This window comes from Cydia splendana, chromosome 27 (genome assembly GCF_910591565.1).
Source record: "Cydia splendana chromosome 27, ilCydSple1.2, whole genome shotgun sequence".
Taxonomy (NCBI): Eukaryota; Metazoa; Arthropoda; class Insecta; order Lepidoptera; family Tortricidae; genus Cydia; species Cydia splendana.
In genome coordinates, this window is record NC_085986.1 from 3,575,672 (window position 1) to 3,599,426 (window position 23,755).

At 39.3% G+C, this 23,755-nt stretch overlaps 1 protein-coding gene across 1 annotated transcript in view; it reads left to right on the forward strand.

Moving 5' to 3' along the window:
- LOC134803796 (protein diaphanous) overlaps window positions 1-23,755 on the forward strand; it is a 47,767-nt gene that overhangs the window by 4,384 nt on the left and 19,628 nt on the right. The window contains exons 2-16 of the mRNA XM_063776632.1: window positions 5,168-5,347; window positions 6,229-6,330; window positions 6,883-7,079; window positions 8,321-8,486; window positions 9,493-9,633; window positions 10,936-11,044; window positions 11,515-11,623; window positions 12,507-12,635; window positions 13,323-13,453; window positions 14,072-14,247; window positions 14,858-14,912; window positions 17,019-17,061; window positions 18,192-18,226; window positions 20,130-20,290; window positions 22,524-22,652. Coding sequence (XP_063632702.1) covers window positions 5,168-5,347; window positions 6,229-6,330; window positions 6,883-7,079; window positions 8,321-8,486; window positions 9,493-9,633; window positions 10,936-11,044; window positions 11,515-11,623; window positions 12,507-12,635; window positions 13,323-13,453; window positions 14,072-14,247; window positions 14,858-14,912; window positions 17,019-17,061; window positions 18,192-18,226; window positions 20,130-20,290; window positions 22,524-22,652 — 1,863 coding nt within the window. The remainder of the gene's footprint in view (window positions 1-5,167; window positions 5,348-6,228; window positions 6,331-6,882; window positions 7,080-8,320; window positions 8,487-9,492; window positions 9,634-10,935; window positions 11,045-11,514; window positions 11,624-12,506; window positions 12,636-13,322; window positions 13,454-14,071; window positions 14,248-14,857; window positions 14,913-17,018; window positions 17,062-18,191; window positions 18,227-20,129; window positions 20,291-22,523; window positions 22,653-23,755) is intronic.

Below are 23,755 nucleotides of genomic sequence, written 5' to 3' on the forward strand. Positions count from 1 at the left end.
GACAAAACAACTATATCTTTCCGTGCAAACGTGTAAATTGATAAATGTAATAACCCCTTAAAACAACTTGCGATCACCACACCAATGGAGCTTAGAATGGAGCATATATATATATATATACTAATGTAGGTTAAGTTCATAAATAAGCCTAGCGACCTGCCCCGGTTTAGCACGGGTTACACAAAACCTTAATAAATTATACACCTTCCCCAAGAATCACTCTATTGATAAATGAAAGCCGGATGAAAATCCGTTCAGTAGTGAGTTTATCGCGAACATACATACATACAAACAGACCGACGTGGCGGGTGACTTTGTTTTACGAGTATAAGGTGTAGTGATCTAGGTGAAAATTTGGCTTCTGTCACAGAATAAATAATAGTACTAATAGGTACAGAAGACCCACTCTCTAACAAAACGCGTCTGTTACGATCAGGACAGATATGGCCGCTAGGTGGCGACAGCGCCACGCGCGGCTTATGGCTAGCCACCAAATTGGTGTGGAACGGATCTACTTTTAGCTACCTGTAGCAAAGCGACGAAATCGCGGAGTGAGCCACGCCTGCTTCTGTTACATTAAAGTGGTGTAAGGATGTAACTTTTTCGATTAAAGGAGGTTTCGCTTAATTCATCTTCCTCTCGTAGTCCGGGCTTTTTGCCACAGCTCGTGGAAGCCTGGGGTCCGCTTGGCAACTAATCCCAAGAATTAGGTTAGGCACTGGTTTCGTTTAACACGTTGGATAAAAATATATTTCTAGAGGCCACACATACAATGGTTGTCTTGACTCGTTAGCTCGCGTTTAATAAGAATATGTATACATACGTTTATTTAGTATTTACTTTAGTATATATTCGCGCCTCATCCCGTCCACATGGCTTCCAACGAATGGGGCTCGAGACTGCGCGACAGCGTCGTCAGATTGAGTTGTGTGGACAGGATGGATAGCTTGAAAGTGACTGCGAGTGATAAAAGTGATAAAACTGATAGAGTTAGAGAGAAATCGCCTTTTTCGGTGAGTTAAAATTAAAAAAAAAATATTTTTTATAAATGAAATTATACAGGGTGGCTAAAAAATAACTGCATTACCGTCGCCAGGGAGGTTTTGGGTCCGACACTATCGTATTTGCTAATTGTCTGTAAATATTTAAATATATTATACTCGGGACCGAGGACCCCTATATTTTTGGAGCTCTAGGGATAGTAGGGTTCTTAAAAAAATTATACAGTTTTCTAAGGGTATAGTATTTTTTGAACTCAATGGATAGGATGACAGCTGTCTAATAGAGGCTTCTCGTGACCAGAGGGCTGGCCACTATTTCGCCCAGCGTATTAGTATCGCAATACAGCGAGGAAATACGGCCAGCCTTCTGGGCACCTTGCCCGTTGACGGCGATCTGAGCCAAATTTTTTATCTGTAGGATTTTTTGTATACTTAAATAGTAAGTTTTATTATGTTTGTTTATTTCTTTGTTTTTGTGAATAGGTTAATTCGCCAGTAACTGGCCACCTGTTAGTAACTGACCACTCTAAACTAAAAAAGAATTCTATTCACCTATAAACATAATTCATTTTAGTATAAGGTGGCTTGGTGGCTAAGTTATTGAAAGCTGGCCAGTTATTGAAACTTTATACTACAGTCAGCAGCAGAAGTCGCTATACACTCCAGGTGCTCAAAGAGAGGTAAACGTTTAAACTGTCAAAAAGTTGTTGACTGTCATGGTAGTATTTACTTGTGAGCGCTCAACGTGTCACAAATATCTTAACAGTCGCTATTCATTAATTTCTACACTTACAACAAGTCATTGATACCTTAGCTGCCAAAAAACCACTGGTATCTAAGCGGTCAACGTGTCAAATATATCTGAACAATATGGAAAAATAGACGTTAAAAGCATACAAGTATGGTCGAATATTGAATGAAAAATAGCCTTAATTACAAGTAAAGCGTTTTGACAATCATCGAAAGCAGTACAGTCTTGTCATCACATACATCTATCTCACGTTTTGCTCTTCAACCATTTGATGTAGCTTTGAATTAGAGTGATATAAAGTTATTAATGTAACTGTGGTGTCCTCGTATTTCAGCCCGTACAAGATTAGAACATTGAGCTTTATTGCTTAATATAAAAGTCCAGTTTTAAATAATTGACCTGATTATGATACGTTATGACTAAAGTTCTTTGGTGAATAAAAACGAAACAGCAGGCTCAGGCATACATTTTCGCCGCGCGGTAGAAAGAGAGGAGAGACCTTACGCCTTACGCCTTACGCTGTCTCGAGTTTATCATTCTTTCCCCACCTCAAAAAATGCACAGCGCCGCTAAAGAAGTTTTCACTTTCAAAACGTTCGGGGTTCCATTCCCGAGCTGAGTACAATTTTTTTTAATGTATGAATGCAGTTTTTATTGTTACTAAAATCGATGACATATATGGTTCCTTAGAAGAGATCGGTGTATATCTTATAGTTTCAGATTTTTTCATACTGACCGATCTAAATGGGCCACCCTGTATAGTATATTATTTTAGTACAATAAGCGCCACTTGCACCATCCCACTAACCCGGGGTTAAGCAGTTAAACCTTTGACCTACTGTCAAATTGTACTGGTAACCATGGTAACTCCAGATTTAATCGGTTAACCCCAATGAAGGTTAACCCCGGGTTAGTGAGATGGTGCAAGTGGCGCTAAGCGGGCTAAATATAGTTATTTGTTTTACAAGGTGGCAAAGTTGTTGTTTAACCGCTCGTGCTAATATTGATACCCGAGCAAGCGAAAGATTCCAAAATTGAACCACGAGCGTAGCGAGTGGTTCGAAAAATGGAATCTTGAGCGTTGCGAGGGTTTCAAAGCACGAGGGTTAAACAAAATTTGCCCCCGAGTGAAACACAAAATTTTTCACCACACCAACCCGAAGCAAATATTAAATGTAAAATATCAAACAAAATCAAACCAAATCAAATCCAAATGAATGTTATTAAGTATTTATCATCCAAAATCATCATTTAAAAGTCAATTCTACCAGCAAACATAAGAAAACAACTCAAAATTTGCATTTCATTACTTTGCCTCACATGTGAATAAGATGCAACTTTGCTATCAGTTTTTGAAGTGCAAAGTAAGCCTTTCCGAGCTGGTGTGGTGAAAAATATATTAACATATATATGATCTACGGTTTGGTACTCGGAGGTTTGGAAGAACGGCCGCCTATGACAGTTATAATCTCCTAGTGAGTATTATATTCTTTGGTTATAATAAAAAGCGATCATTCTCGTAGAACCTACTTATTTATTGTCTAAGTTTGACACTTGACGATAAAATACTTCTTTAAGAAAGGAGGTGTCAATTCGTAGCTGCTACAGTATTTTTTTTAAAGTTAAACAGATAAAATGTTGATGCTTAGTTACCATTGAAATAACAACTGCTTAGCAACTCGTGGCATCCTGGCTGCTGACGTGCGTGATTGGCAGTGCGTGTAGGTATTAATGACAGCAGCTCGAATTTGATTGCTTAGTTACCACTGACTTTCTAACCGTTATTGTCATTGTGATTAAATAAGGGTGTATGTGTTAAAGAAAAACTCAGAAGTTAAGATATATGTGACGAACTGAAAGCCTACGTGAAAATGACAACTTAGATGTCCTTATTTTTGTGACGATTGAAGTGTATATGTTTTCTTGGACACCTTGCCCGCTCAAATATATCTGATGCTGACTGTACAATGAATTCTGTTTATAGTTGAATAGCATTCATTTTTAATTTAGGGTGGCACGTATTGGCCGGTGGAAAGTTATTGACCGGTGGCCAGTTATAGGCCGGTGGCTAGTTATTGACCGGTGGCTAGCTATAGACCGGTGGCTAGTTATTAAAAATAAATAAAAATAAAATAAAAATCATTTATTTCAGGTTACCAGGACCCATATTACATCTACAAAAAATAATAATAATTAAATTAAATCAAATTAAATTAAATTAAATACATTTACAAACTAAGTACGCTACAAACATTTACAAATAACAAACAACATACAATACAAATACAAATTACACATTATTAGCGACACTAGGTAAAAATCATCACTTTGTCTGGCCAGTGATGATTTCTACCCAGTGCTTTGTCATGGGGCAGTCCAAGCGCTCAGCGAACATGCTCAGGGTGGTGTTGGAGCTGCCGCGCACTCTGTTCAGCAGAGACGCTACTCTCTTCCTTCTGACGGCGTGGAAGCCATCAGTGCGCGCCTCTGCGAACATACCTGACGCACTGCAGCGTCGCGGCAGCTTCATCAGCATCCTGAATATGTTATTGTACTGTACCCTGAGCGTATTGTAAGTGCGCTGAGTATGACTCACCCACAGGCTGCCACTGTAGAAGGTTTGGCAATAAGCCCTAAATAATATTATACTTCCTTCGTACAGTCAACGGTAAAAATATGGGTGTACAAATCATCTCAAAAATATGTCCCATAACTCTTATGTCAGTGAATTAAGAACTATGGGACATATTTTTGAGTAAGTTGTCTACACCCATATTTTTACCGTTGACTGTACACTGAGCGAACCTGCGAGCAATCATGTTACCTCGCACAGACAAGGCCCTCCTCTCCCTCTCTATATCCGAATCATCTCGCAAGTCCGGCGTGACCATGTGCTCCAGATATTTAAACTGGTTCGCTACCTTTAGGGGAACGCCACCCAACATTACCAGAGGTACAACTGTAGGGTTATATTTATTCGATTTAAATATCATAACTTCACTCTTTTTTTGTCGTAGTTATCTCAGGCCATGTTGTTCGGCATAGTTCTCACATTTATTAACCAGTTGCCTAATTGCATTGATTGAGGGCCCCAGCAGCACCATGTCATCAGCATAGCTAATGTTATTGATGCTGACACCGTCAATATGACATCCTACATGCGTGCTGCTGAGCTCCTCGATCAACTGGTTTACATAAAGGTTGAACAGAATAGGCGACGACAACCCCACTTGTCTGACACCACACCCAAGCCTATACTCGTCGGACATAGGCTGGTGACCAGTCATTGGCCGGTGGCCAGTTATAGACCGGTGGCCAGTTATTGGCCGGTGGCCAGTTATTGGCCGGTGGCCAGTTACTGTCGAATTACCCTAAATCCTGTCTCAAAAAAATATTCCTCTTTCTCGTTCCACAGCTGGACACATGGTTCGGCCGGCCGAAGAAGGGCGGCGGCATCGAGCGCGGCTACGACACCGTGCCACGCGCCGAGCCGAGCCGCGCCGAGGATGAGGAGCCGAACGCCGCCAACGAGTACACCAGCAAGATAGACGCACTGGACGACACACAGCTGCAGAGGAGGTTCGAGGAAATGCTGGTGAGAATTTTGACAACCCTACTCAGTTTTGACAACCCTAGTGTTTTACACTTTTGACAACCCTACTCAGTTTTGACAACCCTACTCAGTTTTGACAACCCTACTCAGTTTTGACAACCCTACTCAGTTTTGGCAACCCTAGTGTTGTTTTGACGGCGCGCGCGATGATTATTCGGGTCCGATTGGCTCCCGACGCTCTAAAGACACTGCGCGACCGGCGGCGGCGGCGGTAACCATAAGTGGGAACGAAAGGTCGGATCGCTGTGTCTTGCTCCACCAACCTCAACTAGGTCGCCGCCACCGCCGGTCGCGCAATGTCGAGGCCGGGCCGTAAGCTTAAGACACAGGCAGAGAGAGAAAAAGCGCGCTCATTCGATAGAGAAGGACAATGTGATTGGTTGTCAAACAACGATTCTGTTATGTGTGCTCTTTAGAATCTTCAAAATGACTTGTAAATATATAAATAACCTTAATAAAAGGCTAATTAGCAATAAATAACACTTTCTATCAGTTTAAAAGGTTAAAAAATAGTTTAGACCCACTTACACCATTCCACTAGCCCGGGGTTAACCGGTTAAACCGTTAACCCAGTGTCAAATAGTTCTGGTAACCATGGCAACACCAGGTTTAACTGTTTAGCCCCGGGTTAGTGAATGGGCAAGCCCTAAGGCAGTTAAAAATTTGTGATCTTCCCTTATCCGTTGCAACTTGTCTAAAGTTTGAAGTTGCAGGTTTGGATCGAGAGTTGTAGTAGGTGGCGATCTGGCGATCACAGTGATATGGTCGCATTGATACATAGGCTTAGGAGCCTTATATAGCCCCTAAAATGAAGAATGAACTTGTCTAAAATGTATGTACATATACCCAATTGTTATTTTCAGTCGGACATGAATCTCAGTGAAGAGAAGAAGGCGCCACTCAGAAAATACTCGCGGGACCAGAAGAAGAAGATGCTCGTCGCTTACAAATTTGTCAACGCGCAGGTAACAGGACTTAAATCATAATCATACCAAAGAGAATTTGAAATAGAGGAATATTGTCAAAGTAAATTGTGTAGTCAGTACATTTTTGCCCTCGTAAGCCGAATAGCGGTATCTCAAAAACAAATGACGTTGAAAATTGAATTTTGAGATAAAAAATGTAAGGTATATGTTTTTTTTTTTTTTTTGAGATACCTACCGCTAATTGGATTAGCAGGGTAGATTTACTGCCATCATTCGACACAAATGATTAACAGTTTTAGAACGCCATTTGACTTTGATCTTTATTTTTTCACTGATATGTGTTAAATTTGTAAAATGTCAAAAGTATCGCAAATATCGCAATCTAGTCTTAGTCTTAGCTTTTCACATCACCTATGAGGAAATCATTTTCATTTTCATTATGCAAAAAAAATTGTGTCCTAGAACAGAAAAGCGCCACTTACATCCCTCCTAGCGGGGAAGAAAAAGTCCTTTTTCGAACAGGTGATGTGAAAAATACGTTGTGTACCAACTTGACTTGCTAAATTAACATGCTAAACTTTTCCATTACAGGAAGGCCGATCAAAATTCGAAAAGCCGTCAGACTACGTAGCCTACCTTAACCAGCCTGAACTCTCCGTGGGCAAGCTCCACAGTTGTCTAGAAAACCTAAGGATAGCCCTAACTAACAACCCCCTATCATGGATAGAAGAATTTGGAACGAAGGGCATCGAGAGTATATTGACTACGCTGAATCTGTGCTATACCAAGTAAGTTTCGACCTTAAATACATACTAATAAAGTTTAAAATCATTTAAACCTGCCACAGCTGTTAGCACACTGCAAGTTGTCTAGAAAACTGTACTGTTAGTCGTATTAGACTGATGTAATTCCCCAAAATATAACCCCATAGCACAATCTACCGCTAACATGCCCGTAGTCAAGCGCCACGCGCGGCTTATGGCTAGCCACCAAAATTGGTGTGGGACGGACGGACTTGTAGCTACTTGTTGCGACGCGACGAAATCGCGGAGTGAGCCACGCCTGCTACTAGGCAGGGTTTATACACTACATATCGTCGTTGAGAATGCCAAATCCGTTATGTGCACGATTTTTGATTGACAAATAGTTACCTAGCAACAAAATACATAAGGTATTAATTAATTTGATTAAAATCGCGCACATACCGTATTTGGCATTCTCAACGACGATATGTACATTATTCAAAGGAAAACATAGACGATAACGGATTTCATGATCATATTTAGATTCAGTAGGGCGTATAAAAAAAATGTTGAAACGCGAAACTGTATTCAAACTATTATTCCATTTCAACGCTACCAGTGGAAGTGGATTTTATCGGTAAGTTATATTGAATGCATAATAATTTGGTAAGGTTCACCCCTTTATGCTCTGACTGAACTATTTAAAATTACCTTTACAGTACATATGGTACTATTTTCCCGCACTAGTGCGTAAAATAGCGCTTTTCGTGCGTATGTCAAAAGTTTAAAGGGCCATATGTACTGTAAAGCGTTGTACGATACACGTGCGAAAAGGTAATTCGAAAAGAGTGGCGATAAATTAAAACACGACCGAAGGGAGTGTTTTAAATCGACACGAGTAGCGAGTTCCTCTTTTCCGCACTTGTATCGTAAATAACTATTGTATCAGCTCACAAAGTTACAAAATCTAAAGCTCGAACGCCGGAGCTGCGTGTGGACACAGAATAAATAATAGTACTAGGTACCGAAGATTCACTCTCTAACACGCGTCTGTTACGATTAGGACAGATATGACCGCTAGGTGGCGACAGCGCCACGCGCGGCTTATGGCTAGCCACCAAAATTGGTGTGGGACGGATGTACTTGTAGTTACCTGTTGCAAAGCGACGAAATCGCGGAGTGAGCCACGCCTGGTGTGGACCCGCAATATCCGCATCCAATGTGAAGACCGCCTAAGTTACCAATCTTTTGGTGATTTTTGGGATAAAAATATTCTCTCTTTCCAGTGACTCCCGCTACGACCGAGTGCAGTACGAGTGCATCCGCTGCCTATCCGCCATCCTGAATAACACAGTGGGCATCAGAACGGTGTTCGAGTGCAGGGAAGCATTGCCGGTCTTGGCAAGGAGTTTAGACGCCAGGAAACCGCATTGTGCTTTGGAGGCGGCCAAGGTGTGTTAAATCATCATAGTGTTAGAATCCGTTCATCACATTTTCAATTTGATAAGTGTGTGCATAATTAACTTAGACGGATTCGTATATACTCCAAACGTAATAACGCCAAAGTATAATTCCATAGCACAACCTAGCGATGGAATAGCCGAAGGAAATATATTATTCAAATTGCATAAATGGTGCCATGGAAGTACAGGCGGATTGCGGAGTATATTAAAAAAAAACATAAATGGACCCATACATTATCCGGTATCTGGTTTTCATGTGACATGTCCCCATAATATAACCCCATACCGCCATCCGGCCCTGATATACCCGTAGTAGCACCATATCGTTCCTTCCAGGTATTAGCAGCTATATGCCTCATTCCCAATGCACACGAAAAAGTTCCTAAAACCAGCACGATGTCTAAATAGTCTATTTTTATCTTAGACATTTCCCCACTACATAACCCCATACCGCAGCCACACTATGACACACCCGAAGTAACATCACCCGTTCTCTCTAGGTATTAGCATCCATATGCATTATCACCAACAGACACGTAAAGGTTTTGCCAGAAGACATCTCAATGTCTGAATAGCCTATTTTCATCCTCGACATTTCCCCACAATATAACCCCACACCGCCACACGGCCCTGACGTATCCGTAGTAACACTATCGTTCCTTCTAGGTATAAGCATCCATATGCTTTATTCCCAATAGACACGAGAAGGTTCTAAAACCCAACCGGATGTCTGAATAAACTGTTTTCATTCTCCACATTTCCCCACAATATAACCCCATACCGCCACACGGCCTTGACGTATCCGTGGTAACACTATCATCCCTTCCAGGTATTAGCAGCCATATGTCTCATACTGAACGGTGACGAGAAGGTTCTGGAAGAACACATCCTGATGTCTAAATAAACTGTTTTCATTCTCCACATTTCCTCATAATATAATCCCATACCGCCACACGGCTCTGACGTATCCGTAGTAACACTATCATTCCTTCCAGGTACTAGCAGCCATATGCCTCATCCCGAACGGTCACGAGAAGGTTCTAGAAGCCATCACGATGGCCGGGGAGTCCAACAGGAAACCTCGGCTGCTTTGCATCGTCGAGGGACTGGACAGTAAAGCCCCTGAGAGCTTAAAGGTAAGACAGATGTTTTTTTTTAGTTATGTTATTAGCAAGTTTAAAAATATTGCTAATAGATTTTTTTGCTAATGGTGCTTTGTTTTTGCTGTCAAGTTTTAATCAATATCCACCTGTTTTGGGGTTCCGTACCTAAAGGGTAAAAACGGGACCCTATTACTAAGACTCCACTGTCCGTCTGTCACCAGGCTGTATCTCATGAACCGTGGTAGCTAGACAGTTGAACAGTTTCACAGATGATGTATTTCTGTTGCCTCTATAACAGCAAATTCTAAAAACAAAATAAATATTTAAGTGGGGCAATCATGATGACAACACACGTGATTTTTTTGTCGTTTTTGCGTAATGGTACGGAACCCTTCGTGCGCGAGTCCGACTCGCACTTGGCCGGTTTTTTTTTCTTGACATTATCCCGTGTGTTATAGAATGGCTTTCTGTATGCCTACATAGGCACTTACCGTCTTACCTCCTTATTCATAAACGCGCTACAAACCTCAATTAGCTAATAATCGTTTGTCTTTATCTGTCATTTTGACTTATGTATTTGTAAGAAAGGGATAAAACATAATTTAACTAAATCAGGCCCGTAAAGTTTTATGAATAAGGGGTTTAGACTACATAGACTTGGATTACAAAATTAAATCCTTTTTTATCAAAACAAAATCGACTCTGGTAATACCAGATTGCTAAAATCATATCTCTTCCTTTTGGCTTTGCCATAGTCGGGTTAAAATTGGTGGCCTTAAAGCAATTTTTTAAATATAACTATATATTTTATATAGTTTGTTTTTAGTGTTTGTTATAGCGCCAACAGAAATACATCATCTGTGAAAATTTCAACTGTTTAGCTATCACGGTTCATAAGACAAAGTGTGGTGACAGACAGACAGACGGACAGACAGTCAGACGGACAGACAGACGGACAGATGAGTCCTAGTAATAGGGTCCCGTTTTTACCCTTTGGGTACGGAACCCTAACAAAAACTTGATTGCTAAAATCATATGCCTCCCTTTTGGCTTTGCCATAGTCGGGTTAAAATTGGTGGCCTTAAAGCAATTTTTCTACAATATAATTCTATCCTCCTAAGGCCCAGCCATAGAAATGAAAAATCCTTGTCACTGAAATTTGAACCTATAGAGCAGGGAAAATAGAGTTGATTTTGGTTTTGTTTGAAAATTGAACGAAACATAACAAAGACTCTATTCCAATTGAATATGATTTAAATTTCATCGAACTAAATAAGTACTATAGGTAGGACATTGGGCCTTAGGAGGCTATAACCTTTATTTATCTGTCAACAGAACGGCTGTATGCAGCTCATAAACGCCATAATAACGGAACCGGAAGAGCTCGAGTTCAGAATGCATTTGCGGAGCGAATTCATGAGGACGGGACTTCAAGATCTAATAGGTAAATACATTTGCATCATACCAGCTCGGAAAGGCTTACTTTGCACTTCAAAAACTGATAGCAAAGTTGCATTTTATTCACATGTGGGGCAAAGTAATCAAATGCTAATTTTGAGTTGTTTTCTTATGTTTGCTGGTAGAATTGACTTTTAAATGATGATTTTGAGTGATAAATATTTAATAACATTCATTTGGATTTGATTTGGTTTGTTTTTGTTTGATATCTTACAGTTAATATTTTTTCGGGTTGGTGTGGTGAACATTTTTGTGTTTCACTTGGTGATAAAATTTGTTTAACCTTCGTGCCTTGAAACCCTCGCAAGGCTCAAAGGTACCACTTTTCGAACCACTCGCTACGCTCGTGGTTTAATTTTGGAATCTTTCGCTTGCTCGGTTATCAATATTAGCACGAACGTTTAAACAACAATTTTGTCCCCGAGTGAAACAAATAACTATTTTATTTTTTAACAGACGAGCTGCGAGCGGGCGCGGAGGGAGCGAGACAGATTCAAATGACCGTGTTCGACCAACACGCCGCCGCCGACCAGGACGAGTTTCTAGCAAAGTTCGATGACGTTAGGTGAGTTGTGTTTTTGAACACCACAGACGGACGGCAATTGACGTCAACGCAAAATCGTGACAACGACGCCAAAGACGGCATTTGACGTCGATCGTTTTATGCTGAAAATCTACTGAAAAACACCCCACTTTTAGGTTGGCATTATTTATTTACAAAATTTTACCCCCGTGGCGTCAGTGGCACGGCAAATGGATGCGCCGTTTGGCGTTCAAAAGGTTAAAATCATATTTTTCTCTATGAAAATGAAACGCCCGACTCATATATAATAAGATTAATAAGTTCATGGAATATGTCCATTAAGAATCACACTGGGCAGGATGTGGATAGTTATATATAATATTTATAACTCTCGCGTTTTGAACACATATTTACTCACATTTATATCGCGTATTTATTTTATTACCTTTATTTATGTATGTCTTAGAGTATTTAATAACTGGAGTGGCCATTAAGTGCTTACCCCTCTGCCGAAACACTTGCACAATTGTGCAAACTTTTGTATGGACTGACATGGCTATTTGTACGATACGTACGAATCATGTAGAAATAGCAATACATTTGACGTCCCCTCCCCCGCAAAAATCGGCAGACTGTTTCGTAAAGAAAATGACGGCGATGACATCTCCTTTCTAAATGCTCTAAGATGTATGTACAATATTATCATACATTGGGGTTTTCGGTGCGGGAATGATTTCGTGTATTTATAACTTTGTTTATTGTAAAATAATTACCAAACTATGAATTAAGCGTAGGTAGTAAGGTCCAAATGTGCTTAGAAATGTTAAATTAGTATCGTTTTTTACAGTTTTTACCTGTTATTTGGCTAGTGTAAAACATACCCGCACCGAAAACCCCGATGTATGAATGTTATGTTGTGTTCCAGAGTGGATTTCCACGACGCCAACGAATGTTTCGAGCTGGTGAAGAACTTAGTCATGGATACGCCAGCGGAGCCCTACCTACTCTCCATATTACAACATTTGCTGTTTATACGAGACGATGAGTTAATACGGTAAGTCAAGTACTTTGTATAAGTAATTACAGATGTAGTGCATAATTATTTTCCATCGTATTTTCACGGAAACGTACGAACGTGTCTTGCTATTTCAGTCAGTCTCGGTACAATAAGTACTGACGTTAACTGAAGTAGCATGGCAAATACGAACGTTTCCGAGAAAATACGAAGGAAAACAATTATGTACTACATCTGTACTAGAAATTCACTTAGCTGGTAAAAGATACAAAGTAATATAGACAAGATAAATACATCCACCATACACCATATTCATTATTTCAATCAATTTTCAATGAAGGAAAAAATCCTGATATTAATAAGGTCTAGTTTCCTTTCTGGATGGTAGTAGCTTGCATTTCCAATTAGTGCCGAGCTGAGTCATCATGAGAATACACTCCCAGTCAGCACTACCTTTTTGACTTAGGCATTCTGTCTAAAGTTAAATTAGGTCTTCTTGAATTTATTTTAACTAAATTTATTAAGAACGGGTCTCTCACGTATTTTAAGTCGAAAATCGCTCGACATGTTTCACTCCTTGCGAGGAGTGTCTTCAGTAGCTTGCGTTGACGGTTACGTACCGGTTCTTAATATATTTAATATGTCTGTGTCTCACGGCCGTTTTGTTATTAAAATTATTTTAACTATTATCATTGTAACACACTGATTTTCTTGTTGTGTTTTCAGGCCAGCATACTACAAGCTAATAGAAGAATGCATCACGCAGATAGTCCTACATAAAAACGGTTACGACCCCGACTTCAGAGCCACGCAGCGATTCAATATTGACGTGCAACCACTTATAGAAGGACTAATAGGTAAGCCAAATGGAATTGCTATAGTCATTAACCCAAAACACAAGCCTTATTGACAAACATCGGATTCTAGAATCCGATGTTTGCGTTATTGAGCTTACCGTGGGACTAGATTGATCTGTGTAAAATTGTCCTATAATATTTATTTATTTATTTATATTCTAAATTATTTCAACTGATTAGCTAGCTACTTAGTCGGTCCATAAATTCTGTCACAAAGGTTTTTACTGGTAAAACCTGGGTCTTTTCGCTTTATTTAGATATATAGTTTGTCATAAAACTTTACGGGCCCGATTTAGCTAAATTATGTGTTATCCCTTTCGTACAAATACATAAGTCATAATGACAGATAAAGACAAACGATTATTAGCTAATTGACGTTTGAAGCGCGTTTATGAATTATGAAGGGTGTAAGTATATTAGAGATTACCGATGCCTACTTTTATAATAAGGCCCTATAACCCAAAAATACTTCAATGCCTTGCAATGTAATATTATTAAAGCTTATACGTGATTAAGTACTGTTTTAGTGAATAACATTATAAAATAGAATCTAAATCTAAAACATTTAGAAATCCTTTTTAACCAAAATTCCGACTAATATACTTAAAATTTTCACAGAAAAATCAAGAGCAGAAGAAGAAAGAAAAGTAGACGAACTGAAACAAAAGCTAGAGGCCGCCATAGCAGCAAGGCAGGAGGCCGAGGCTAGAGCCGAACACTTAGAACAACGTCTAAAAGGCTCGCCCAGCGGCCCTGGAGGCGTCACGCAGGGAAATATAGCCGCTATTGCTAAGGTAATAAATACTATTGGAAAAGTACTTCAATAAGATATCACGCAAGGAAACAGCTATAATTTGGTAAAGTTAGAGGCCGCTATAGTGCGACAGGAGGCCTAAGCGAGGGCAGAGCACTTAGAACAACGTCTTAAAGGCTCTCCCAACGGCCCTGGAGGCGTCACGCAGGAGAATATAGCTTCTATAGCTAAGGTAATAAATACTATTACTATGACCTTACTTCAATAAGCTATCAAGAAATAGCTATAATTTGGTAAAGTTAGAGGCCGCTATAGTGAGACTGGAGGCCGAAGCGAGGGCAGATCACTTAGGACTACGTGTAAAAGGCTCGCCCAACGGCCCTAGAGGCGTCACTCAGGGTAATATATCTTCTATTTCTAAGGTAATAAATACTATTACTGTGAAAGTACGTCAATAAGATATCACTCAAGGAAGCTATAATTTGATATAGTAAATTAAGAGGCTTCTATAGCGAGACTAGAGGCCGAAGCGAAGCTAGAGCACTTTATAAAACATCTTCATATTTTTCTTAGACTACACTTCCACTCTTTGCTATTAAGAAATGAAGCCTACTCACCAAACAGTTTTAACGTTTGTGCTCTTTTGGCAGGCGATAGGCAGCCCCGGAGGCCCGGCGCCTCCGCCGCCGCCACCGATGCCCGGAGGTAAGACTTCACCACAAGCTATGTCACATTTTCAAACAAAAGGTACCTAATTTTGATAGTTGATAAGGTTAATTTTCAAATAAATCGTTATAGTAATAGCACCTTAATAACGACCGGTAAAGCGTACCATTTTGATTGGAAACGGCACTTTTTCTTCACACTTTCATGACATATTTTAACGCACTTCTATAGATTTCACTCGTTTTGTGGCACACAATGAACGCAGTATTATTAAAATTTTTGGAAACAATTTGGCTTGAAATGGCTTTGTAATTTAGAACTTACTTTTTGAATCTCCTGTTGAACTATTTACTTACAGTAGCGGCAAATAATCTGTGAATCTGTAATTTATTTGGTAAAATAATTACTAAGCTTAGAATAAATTTAAAAGTGGAAAAATTACTGTCTTGGGTGAGACTTGAACTCACGGCCTCTTGAACTCACGGCCTCTGGATCGATACTCCAGCGCTCTGCCATCTGAGCCATCAAGACCTCATCCATAGCCAGCAAATCTTTCCACCATATTACAGGTCAAGGGGATCCCTAGCGACATCTACCGCAAGAGTGTTACACTTCTTAAACGGCTACCGGAGTACCAATAATAATATCATCGCATCGTTCGCAGACGTTTATGCTTGTTGAAAATTAAAATGTAATTACTAATTTCTCAAAAACCGCTCTAGCGATTTCGATTAAATTTACAAATTTCCGTATGAAAAGTAACAGATGATAGATTTTTGGCCGCTACTGTACTTCGAAATAACAAAGCTTGTAGCAAATTAAACAAATAAAATACATCTCTGGGAATGGGGTTGGCAACTGTCAAAGGTTTGCCTAGATGGCGCCATCATAGCTTGCCCCTTTTTCTATGAGATTTGGCTTAAAGAGCTGGCATCCAGGGTATTAAAAAAACAAAAATTTGACACAATTCTAGGGATTGACGGGGCAAGCTATGATGGCGCCATCTGCTAAAAACTTCCACCGGCCAACCCCATTGAAAATTCTCTTAATTTATCGTTTCTGTTCTCCGTGCATAAAGCGTCAACTTTCAGCACGCTGCGCTAAATGAAGTTGCCGTTTTCGGGCTCCGTCGAACAGAAAAATAGACCTCAGATGACTTGTTTTCTTTATGATTTGAATTTTATTTACTTAGCCACCCTAGGTGTGTAAAGCTTGACCAGTAATATATGATCATTGTCAAAAGGGCGCTGTTATTCTCATTATATAGGGTGACAGTTCTGGTTTGCAGCAGTGGCCTGCCCTTCATGGCGAATACCGCTACCTAAAACTTGGGGCAGGTTCGCCCGTACCATTGTGGGAATCTGTCTAAAACCATACAGACACCACTACCAATACAGCTCTTACTGAAACAGAGCAAACGCCCGTATTTCTAGCGAGGACCGATTGACTCAAATCAATTACTCTAATATACAAAAAAAAGTATAGTTTAAAAAATTTGACCCTAAGAAATTCCGCAACATGGCGCGTGGTCATATATGGGGCATTATAAAGATAATGCCATCGACAATAAGGTCCCTTTTAAAGAAAAAGGCAAAAACGGTCACCCATCCAAGTACTGACCCCGCCCGACGTTGCTTAACTTCGGTCAAAAATCACGTTTGTTGTATGGGAGCCCCACTTAAATCTTTATTTTATTCTGTTTTTAGTATTTGTTGTTATAGCGGCAACAGAAATACATCATCTGTGAAAATTTCAACTGTCTAGCTATCACGGTTCGTGAGATACAGCCTGGTGACAGACGGACGGACGGACGGACGGACGGACAGCGGAGTCTTAGTAATAGGGTCCCGTTTTACCCTTTGGGTACGGAACCCTAAAAAAGGGACCTTATTGTCGATGGCGCTTACGCCGCACAGCGTCGCGCGGCATTGTATTATATCGGAGAATCGTCAATAATGGCGTAAGCGCCATCGACAATAAGGTCCCTTTTCATAGATAACGTCACATATTCCTGGTCAGGCTTTAATATAGTATTAATAACACTAAATTTTCATAACATGGTAATTTAGTTAACAACTTCTGGTAAACGGTTCACTAACTCTATTCTCACAAAGCATGCTACACTATGTGGGTGTGTGTTTCTAGGAGGGCCTCCACCACCACCACCACCGCCTATGCCTTCAGGTTTGTTTTTTAACATTTTTTTATATTTTGTACATAGTTTGTATATGACTCATTATTATTTATTTTGAAAATATAATAAATAATTTATTTACTAACAAGATATATACAGTGGTATATGATTTATTTATATAATAGATAATTTAATTTTTACATTTCGGACGCGAACTTTTTTTTGAAGGGCATAAAACTTGACCAATATTAACCAATATTAGCATGAAAAAACAATGAATACAGCTTTTCGTGAAAAAAAATCGTTAACTCTTTTTGCCAGAAATATCAAACAATGACCCTAACAATAATCTATTAAATAAATATCCCAATAATAACACAAATGTGAAATGAGAGCCAAGTTCAATATTAAGAATATGTGTCGTGGTTGACTCGCCGACAAAAGAATTGAGATCTAATATGGGTGCCAAGTTCTGTGCTGTGTACAAAAACCTGAAAATATAAAGGATTTGTCTTGGCTAGTTTTTACCAACGAACCAAATTTTAGAAAAGTAACGTAGACAAATATAATAGCCTGTACGTAAAAAAATTGCCAAGACAAATCTTTTATATTTTCAGGATTTTCTACACAGCACAGAACTTGGCACCCATATAGATCTCAATTCTTTTTCACATCACCTATTCGGATAAGGGCTTTTTCTTCCCCGCCAGGAGGGATCAGAGTGGCCCTTTGCCTCCCTAGTAGGGGGGATCAAAGTGGTACTTTTCTGTTCTAGGACACTGGTTTTGTTATTTTGTGCATTCATTTTTTAGCTTAAATTAATTCAAATTAATTGAGTGTCATTTCTACAATGGCGGAGTTCTGTGGAAACTGAATAAATATGATTGTCTACTTTAGAATCCCTCACTACGTTCGGGATTCTATTGTAGAATCCATCGCTTCATTCAGGATTCAATGTACGCCCTTGACGGAAATATATCATTTTGATCCCTTGTAACACAAACTACTATTGTCGGCGAATCAACCACGACACATATTCTTAACTTTTTTTTGTGCCTCTTAAAAATGGTCTATTTACTTGTATATATTAAATTAATCTGTATTTTATTTGCATGTGTCTGTTTTCTCTTTCTTACTGCATGAGCATGTGTATATAGTTGTCTCGGTTTAACAGGGCCGGGTAGCGGGGGGCCGCCGCCGCCTCCACCAATGCCTTCAGGTTTGGTTTCACTTTTTATTGTTAGGGTAAACTCTTTTATAATAGGGTATTTTCCTACTAATCAAATCAGTTACTTTTTTAGAACTGTCAAAACGATTTGCTAATATGCAATAGGGTATTATACTGTATTTAAAATAAATTATTTTACACCATGCATGAAATAAAGCACCAGATAATTATTAGAAAACCACAGATAGGAGTTATTTTTAAACACAAGTTCTATTTAAGAAATCGGATAGAAGTATAAAAAGTAGGTGAGTTGACCGTGACGTCACGATGTAATGTTTCATACAAATTCCGTATTAGCAAATCGTTTTGACAATTCTAAAAAAGTAACTGATTTGACTAGTAGGAAAATACCCTATTGCAATGCAACATTACATCGTGACGTCACGGTCAACTCACCTACTTTTTATATTGTTATCTGATTTATTAAATAGAACTTGTGTTTAAAAATAACTCCTATCGGTGGTTTTCTAATAATTATCTGGTGCGAGCTTTATTTCATGCATGGTGTAAAATAATTTACTTTAAATACAGTATAATAGCCTATTGGCTCACTACAGAATATGGAAGCATGTGAACTTATGGTGCTCCTATTCAAATATTTCAAGAGGATTATGCGTCAAAATGGTCTAAAAGCAACAGACTTGAGAATTAGGTTAATAGATATACTTAGTTCTTTTTTTTGCATTAGAATAAAGGGAAAAAACTTTTGAATAACAAGTCACGGCAAATATGTAACAATTATGAATCATATACGATTATTTACATTATTTTGCTTTCATAAGTAATAGTTACTGATTTTTAAAAAGCGTTTTTCAATTAAAAGACACGTCAAGATCGCGTAGTCCTTTTCTATTGCTAAAAAACGAACTATAGATATTCCTATGTAGGGAAATTCGCCAGTAACTGGCCACTGTTAGTAATTGGCCACCAAATGAATTCTACTCACCTATAAACAGAGTTTATTTTAGTATAAGGTTTCAATAACTGGCCAGCCTTCAATAACTAGCCGCCTTATACTAAAATGAATTCTGTTTATAGGTGAATAGAATTCATTTTTAGTTTAGGGCGGCCAGTTACTATTACCGGCCAGTTACTGGTGAATTACTCTATGTCCTTCATTTCGTTCTATGGACACCAAGCGGAATTCCATTGTAGAACTGAGATATTGGTATTTTAGTAAAAATGTCGTCACCCTTATTACCTAGGCAATAGAGTCAACCGCCGTGGTCGCCCGGTGATGCGCGAACATCTATGCTGTAGCATTTAATTTACTTATTTGGACTCTATTGCCTAGGTAATAAGGGTGACGACATTTTGACTAAAATACCAATATCTCAGCTCTGCAATGGAATTCCGCTCGGTGCCCATAGAAAGAAATGAAGTACATAGAAATATCTATCTAATGACCTAACTCTCACTTCTGTTGGTTTTTGGACTATAGTTCGTTTTATTAGCATTAGAAAAAAAAGGTAAACAATCTTTACGTGTCTTTTTATTTAAAGTGATTGAAAACCGCTTTTAAAAATTTGTTTATATTACTTATGAAAGTCATGAAATTATATGGTATATGATTCATATTTGTAGTGACTTATTTCTCAAGAGTGAGTTTCAATAAAAAGACACATTAAGGCCCACTTGCACCATTCTACTAACCCGGGGATAACCTGTTAAACCTGGAGTTACCATGGTTACCAGTACAATTTGACATTAGGTTATTAGGTTTAACCGCTTAACCCCGGGTTAGTGGGATGGTGCAAGTGGGCCTAAGAATGTTTACCTTTTTTCTAATGTCAAAACGAACTATACAATATGGAGTCAACGTACATACAATGACTTTAACCCAGAAATCGTTCATTATAAAATTCAAAAAACTCATAATTTTTTTTATTTCCAGTAGGCGGTGGTCCGCCCCCTCCGCCACCCCCTCCCATGCCGGGCGGGCCGCCGCCACCCCCCATGCCCGGCATGGGGCCGCCGCCGCCCCCGCCGCCCCCCATGCTGGGCGGCCCGCGCCCGCCGCCGCCGCCGATGGGGGGACCCATGGCGCCAAGAATGGTAAGTTGCGATTGAATCACGCGGCGTGAACGAGATAGCGTTATGCACGTATATAGTGATGTGCCACTCGCACAACAGATAATCCACATTTAGCGTCGGTTGCACCAAACTATTGGTATCGTTAAAGAGTTCGCGAAATTTTTATGTATGGAAAGTTTCATAGTAAAGCGCCGGGGCGCGCCGGCTGACGTTGATCAGTCTGTCAAATGTGGTTGGTGCAACTGGCCCTTAATGTGAAGACCGCCTTTGTACTTTTGTAATGCTTCAATGTTCAATCTTATCGCAACTGACTTAGGGTTGATTTAGACGGCGCGCGAACTCTCATCCGATTTTAGTTACATTGTGGACTGTTGGTTACGTCGTGGTTACGTCCAATCCAAACGATGGATGAAAACCCGCGATGTAATGAAGCTCGCAAGCCGGTTCTCTCGAGTTCTAAATGAGGCCTTTAACAGCGTCAAACTGACATAATATATTCGATAACGTAACTTACTTTCTATACATCTCGCTCGCACTAAAATGCGAGTACGAGCGAGATGCATAGAAAGTAAGTTACGCAGACGCTAGAGATATGTCAGTGTAAAACTGATGGTAGCCGTTTATGTTGTTTTCACTTGGCTGGCGACTAAAATGATGAGTTGCATTACTTGCATTTGAATAAAATTTTGTTATTTAATCTCTACGAAAATGGCGGCTTTTCTCTATCATTACCGACTAAAAATTGAGGATAATGATGGCTATGGATAAAAAAACCCAGCTAAATGGGTTCCGTGCCATTACGCAAAAAACGGCAAAAAGTCACATTGCATAGGAGCCCCAATTAAATATTTATACTATTTGTTGTTATAGCGGCAACAGAAATACATCATCTGTGAAAATTTCAACTGTCTAGCTATCAAGGTTCAAGAGGTACAGCCTGGTGACAGACAGGTAGACAGTGGAGTCTTAGTAATAGGGTCCCGTGCAGTAGCGTGCACAGAGATTTGGGACTGGGTAGGCAAAATTATATCAGAAAACCGGGCAAGTGCGAGTCGGACTCGCGCACGAAAGGTTCCGTACCATAATGCAAAAAAAGGCAAAAAAAAAACGGTCACCCATCCAAGTACTAACCCCGCCCTACGTTGCTTAACTTCGGTCAAAAATCACGTTTGTTGTATGGGAGCCCCACTTAAATCTTTATTTTATTCTGTTTTTAGTGTTTGTTGTTATCACGGTTCGTGAGATACAGCCTGATGACAGACGGACGGACGGAAGGACAGCAGAGTCTTAGTAATAGAGTCCCGTTTTACCCTTTGGGTACGGAACCTTAAAAAATGAGAGCTACTAACTCACCAAAAAAATTGCGTGATGGTTTTCATTTTGTTGTCAAGTCTTTTCAATTACTTCTTTTTTTGGCTAAACGAAAGCTTCGAAAACGCACCATTTTTAATAGTTTGCACACACACACACACCCACACCCACACCCACAACTTTCACAGATAAAATTATCCATTTTTTCACTAATCGCACTTTATAATTTCCGGCAACTGTTAACTGTTATCTCATAAACTCACCAAAACAAACAAACAATGGCGACCGAATAAAAAATGTAAATAAACTTAACCAAATACTGTAAACGAATAAAAAAATAGTCTCGTTTTTGCACTAAATTACCATAGCAAATGCTACTTTTTAAAATAGTCACGTAAACATCGGAACTATTCGGAAACTTTCGGGCGTCATTCGTTTATGTTTGGTACGAAAGACACTGCCTATTGCGTCTAAATGTGTGCGTTACTTGTATAATTGTGTGCTCGTACTTATAGGAAGGCCCACTACACTGTAACCGCGTAACGACGACTCACGGGGAGGCACACATAGAAAGATTTAGACGGAAATGTTTTCTGTCTTTGCCGTGCAAGGCACGTAGCGGCGCTAGTGCCGCGTGGTGTAAACTTCGTCGCGTAGAATTATTATAGATGATGACTTGATGACAAAGCTTAACCGGTAGATGGAGCGCTTATTAATTTTTAGAATGTTTTAAGTTATATCGATTACTGATAGTACGATCAGGTATAAATTAAATTAAGTAGTTTAAGAGGATAGACATCGGAATTATAGTAGGGTAGGCAGTGCCTTTTTGCCTTTATGAAGTGCACGCCACTGGTCCCGTGTTACCGTTTGGGTACGGAACCCTAAAAACGACTTGGCGAGTTAAAAGAACGCAGTGTTTTCAGTAAATAATTTGTTACAGCCCCAACCCGACGTTTTGCCTCACGGCCTGAAACCCAAGAAAAAGTGGGAGGTGGAGGGACCTCTGAAACGAGCCAACTGGAAAACGATCATTCCTGCCAAGATGTCCGAGAAAGCCTTCTGGGTCAAGGTATAAAACATTTTCAAATACCAAATAGTAAAATACTAAAATGAATTCTGTTTATAGGTGAATAGAATTCATTTTTAGTTTAGGGTGGCCAGTTACTAAAAGTAGCCAGTTAATGGCGAATTACCCTATTCAATCACTGAATTTTTCAAAAACTTTTTGAAAAATATGCCTTTAGAACATATGAGAATATTAAAGTATTTGAACAAATTAAATTATTTCAGAAAAATATTTTAATTTGTTTTTATCAAGTAGAAACACTACTATATAAATTATAAACTGAAATAAATGTCGTATACTAAGAAAAAGTGACCAAGGCCTCTAGTGCCCCAGGCTGGAATCGAACCAGCGTCCTAGGCACCTGCCGCGATAGCAGAGGACGCTGGTTCGATTCCAGCCTGGGGCACTGGAGGCCTTGGTCACTTTTTCTTAGTATATGACATTTATTTCAGTTTATATGAGAATATGGTAAATTTTTTAATATCTGATGGCACGTGGGCGGTGGTCGGAATATCTTGAGGGAGTTGGAGACGAACAATCGTGTGCTATCTATGAAGTATACTGGAAAAGTTAAATGAGTACATCACAAATTCGCTAGATCCTAAATTAATTATTATTAATTACAGCGCCACCTATGGTCCGTCTCTGGAACTACGTAACCTTATTGGATGCGTAACGTATCGACTATCGATAAGCTATATAGGGTTCGATAAAGTATAAAAAGGGTCAGATAGATGGCGCTGTTAACGCAAGTTAACAATATCAATATAAAATCATGTTGACTGTACACGATTTAACAGCTTCAATAAGTAATAATTAATTATTTCATTTGTCATGCTCTGAAAGAGGGTCATTGTTGTTCTAAAAGGTGTGCAGAAAATGATACGTTTCTGCACTAGAGCATTTAGGGTTCCAAGTACGATTTTATTAATTTTTTTACGATAAGCAATTGAAATTTGGGTATAAATGGATTTGTTATACAATTTCCATTCTGATATTTGACTCCGCATTCCATAAATAGGTAACGATACTTTTGCCTAAATTGTTAATTGAAAGTCTCATCAAAAAATACTATAAGTTTTTTTACCTAGTCATGTTTTTAAAAA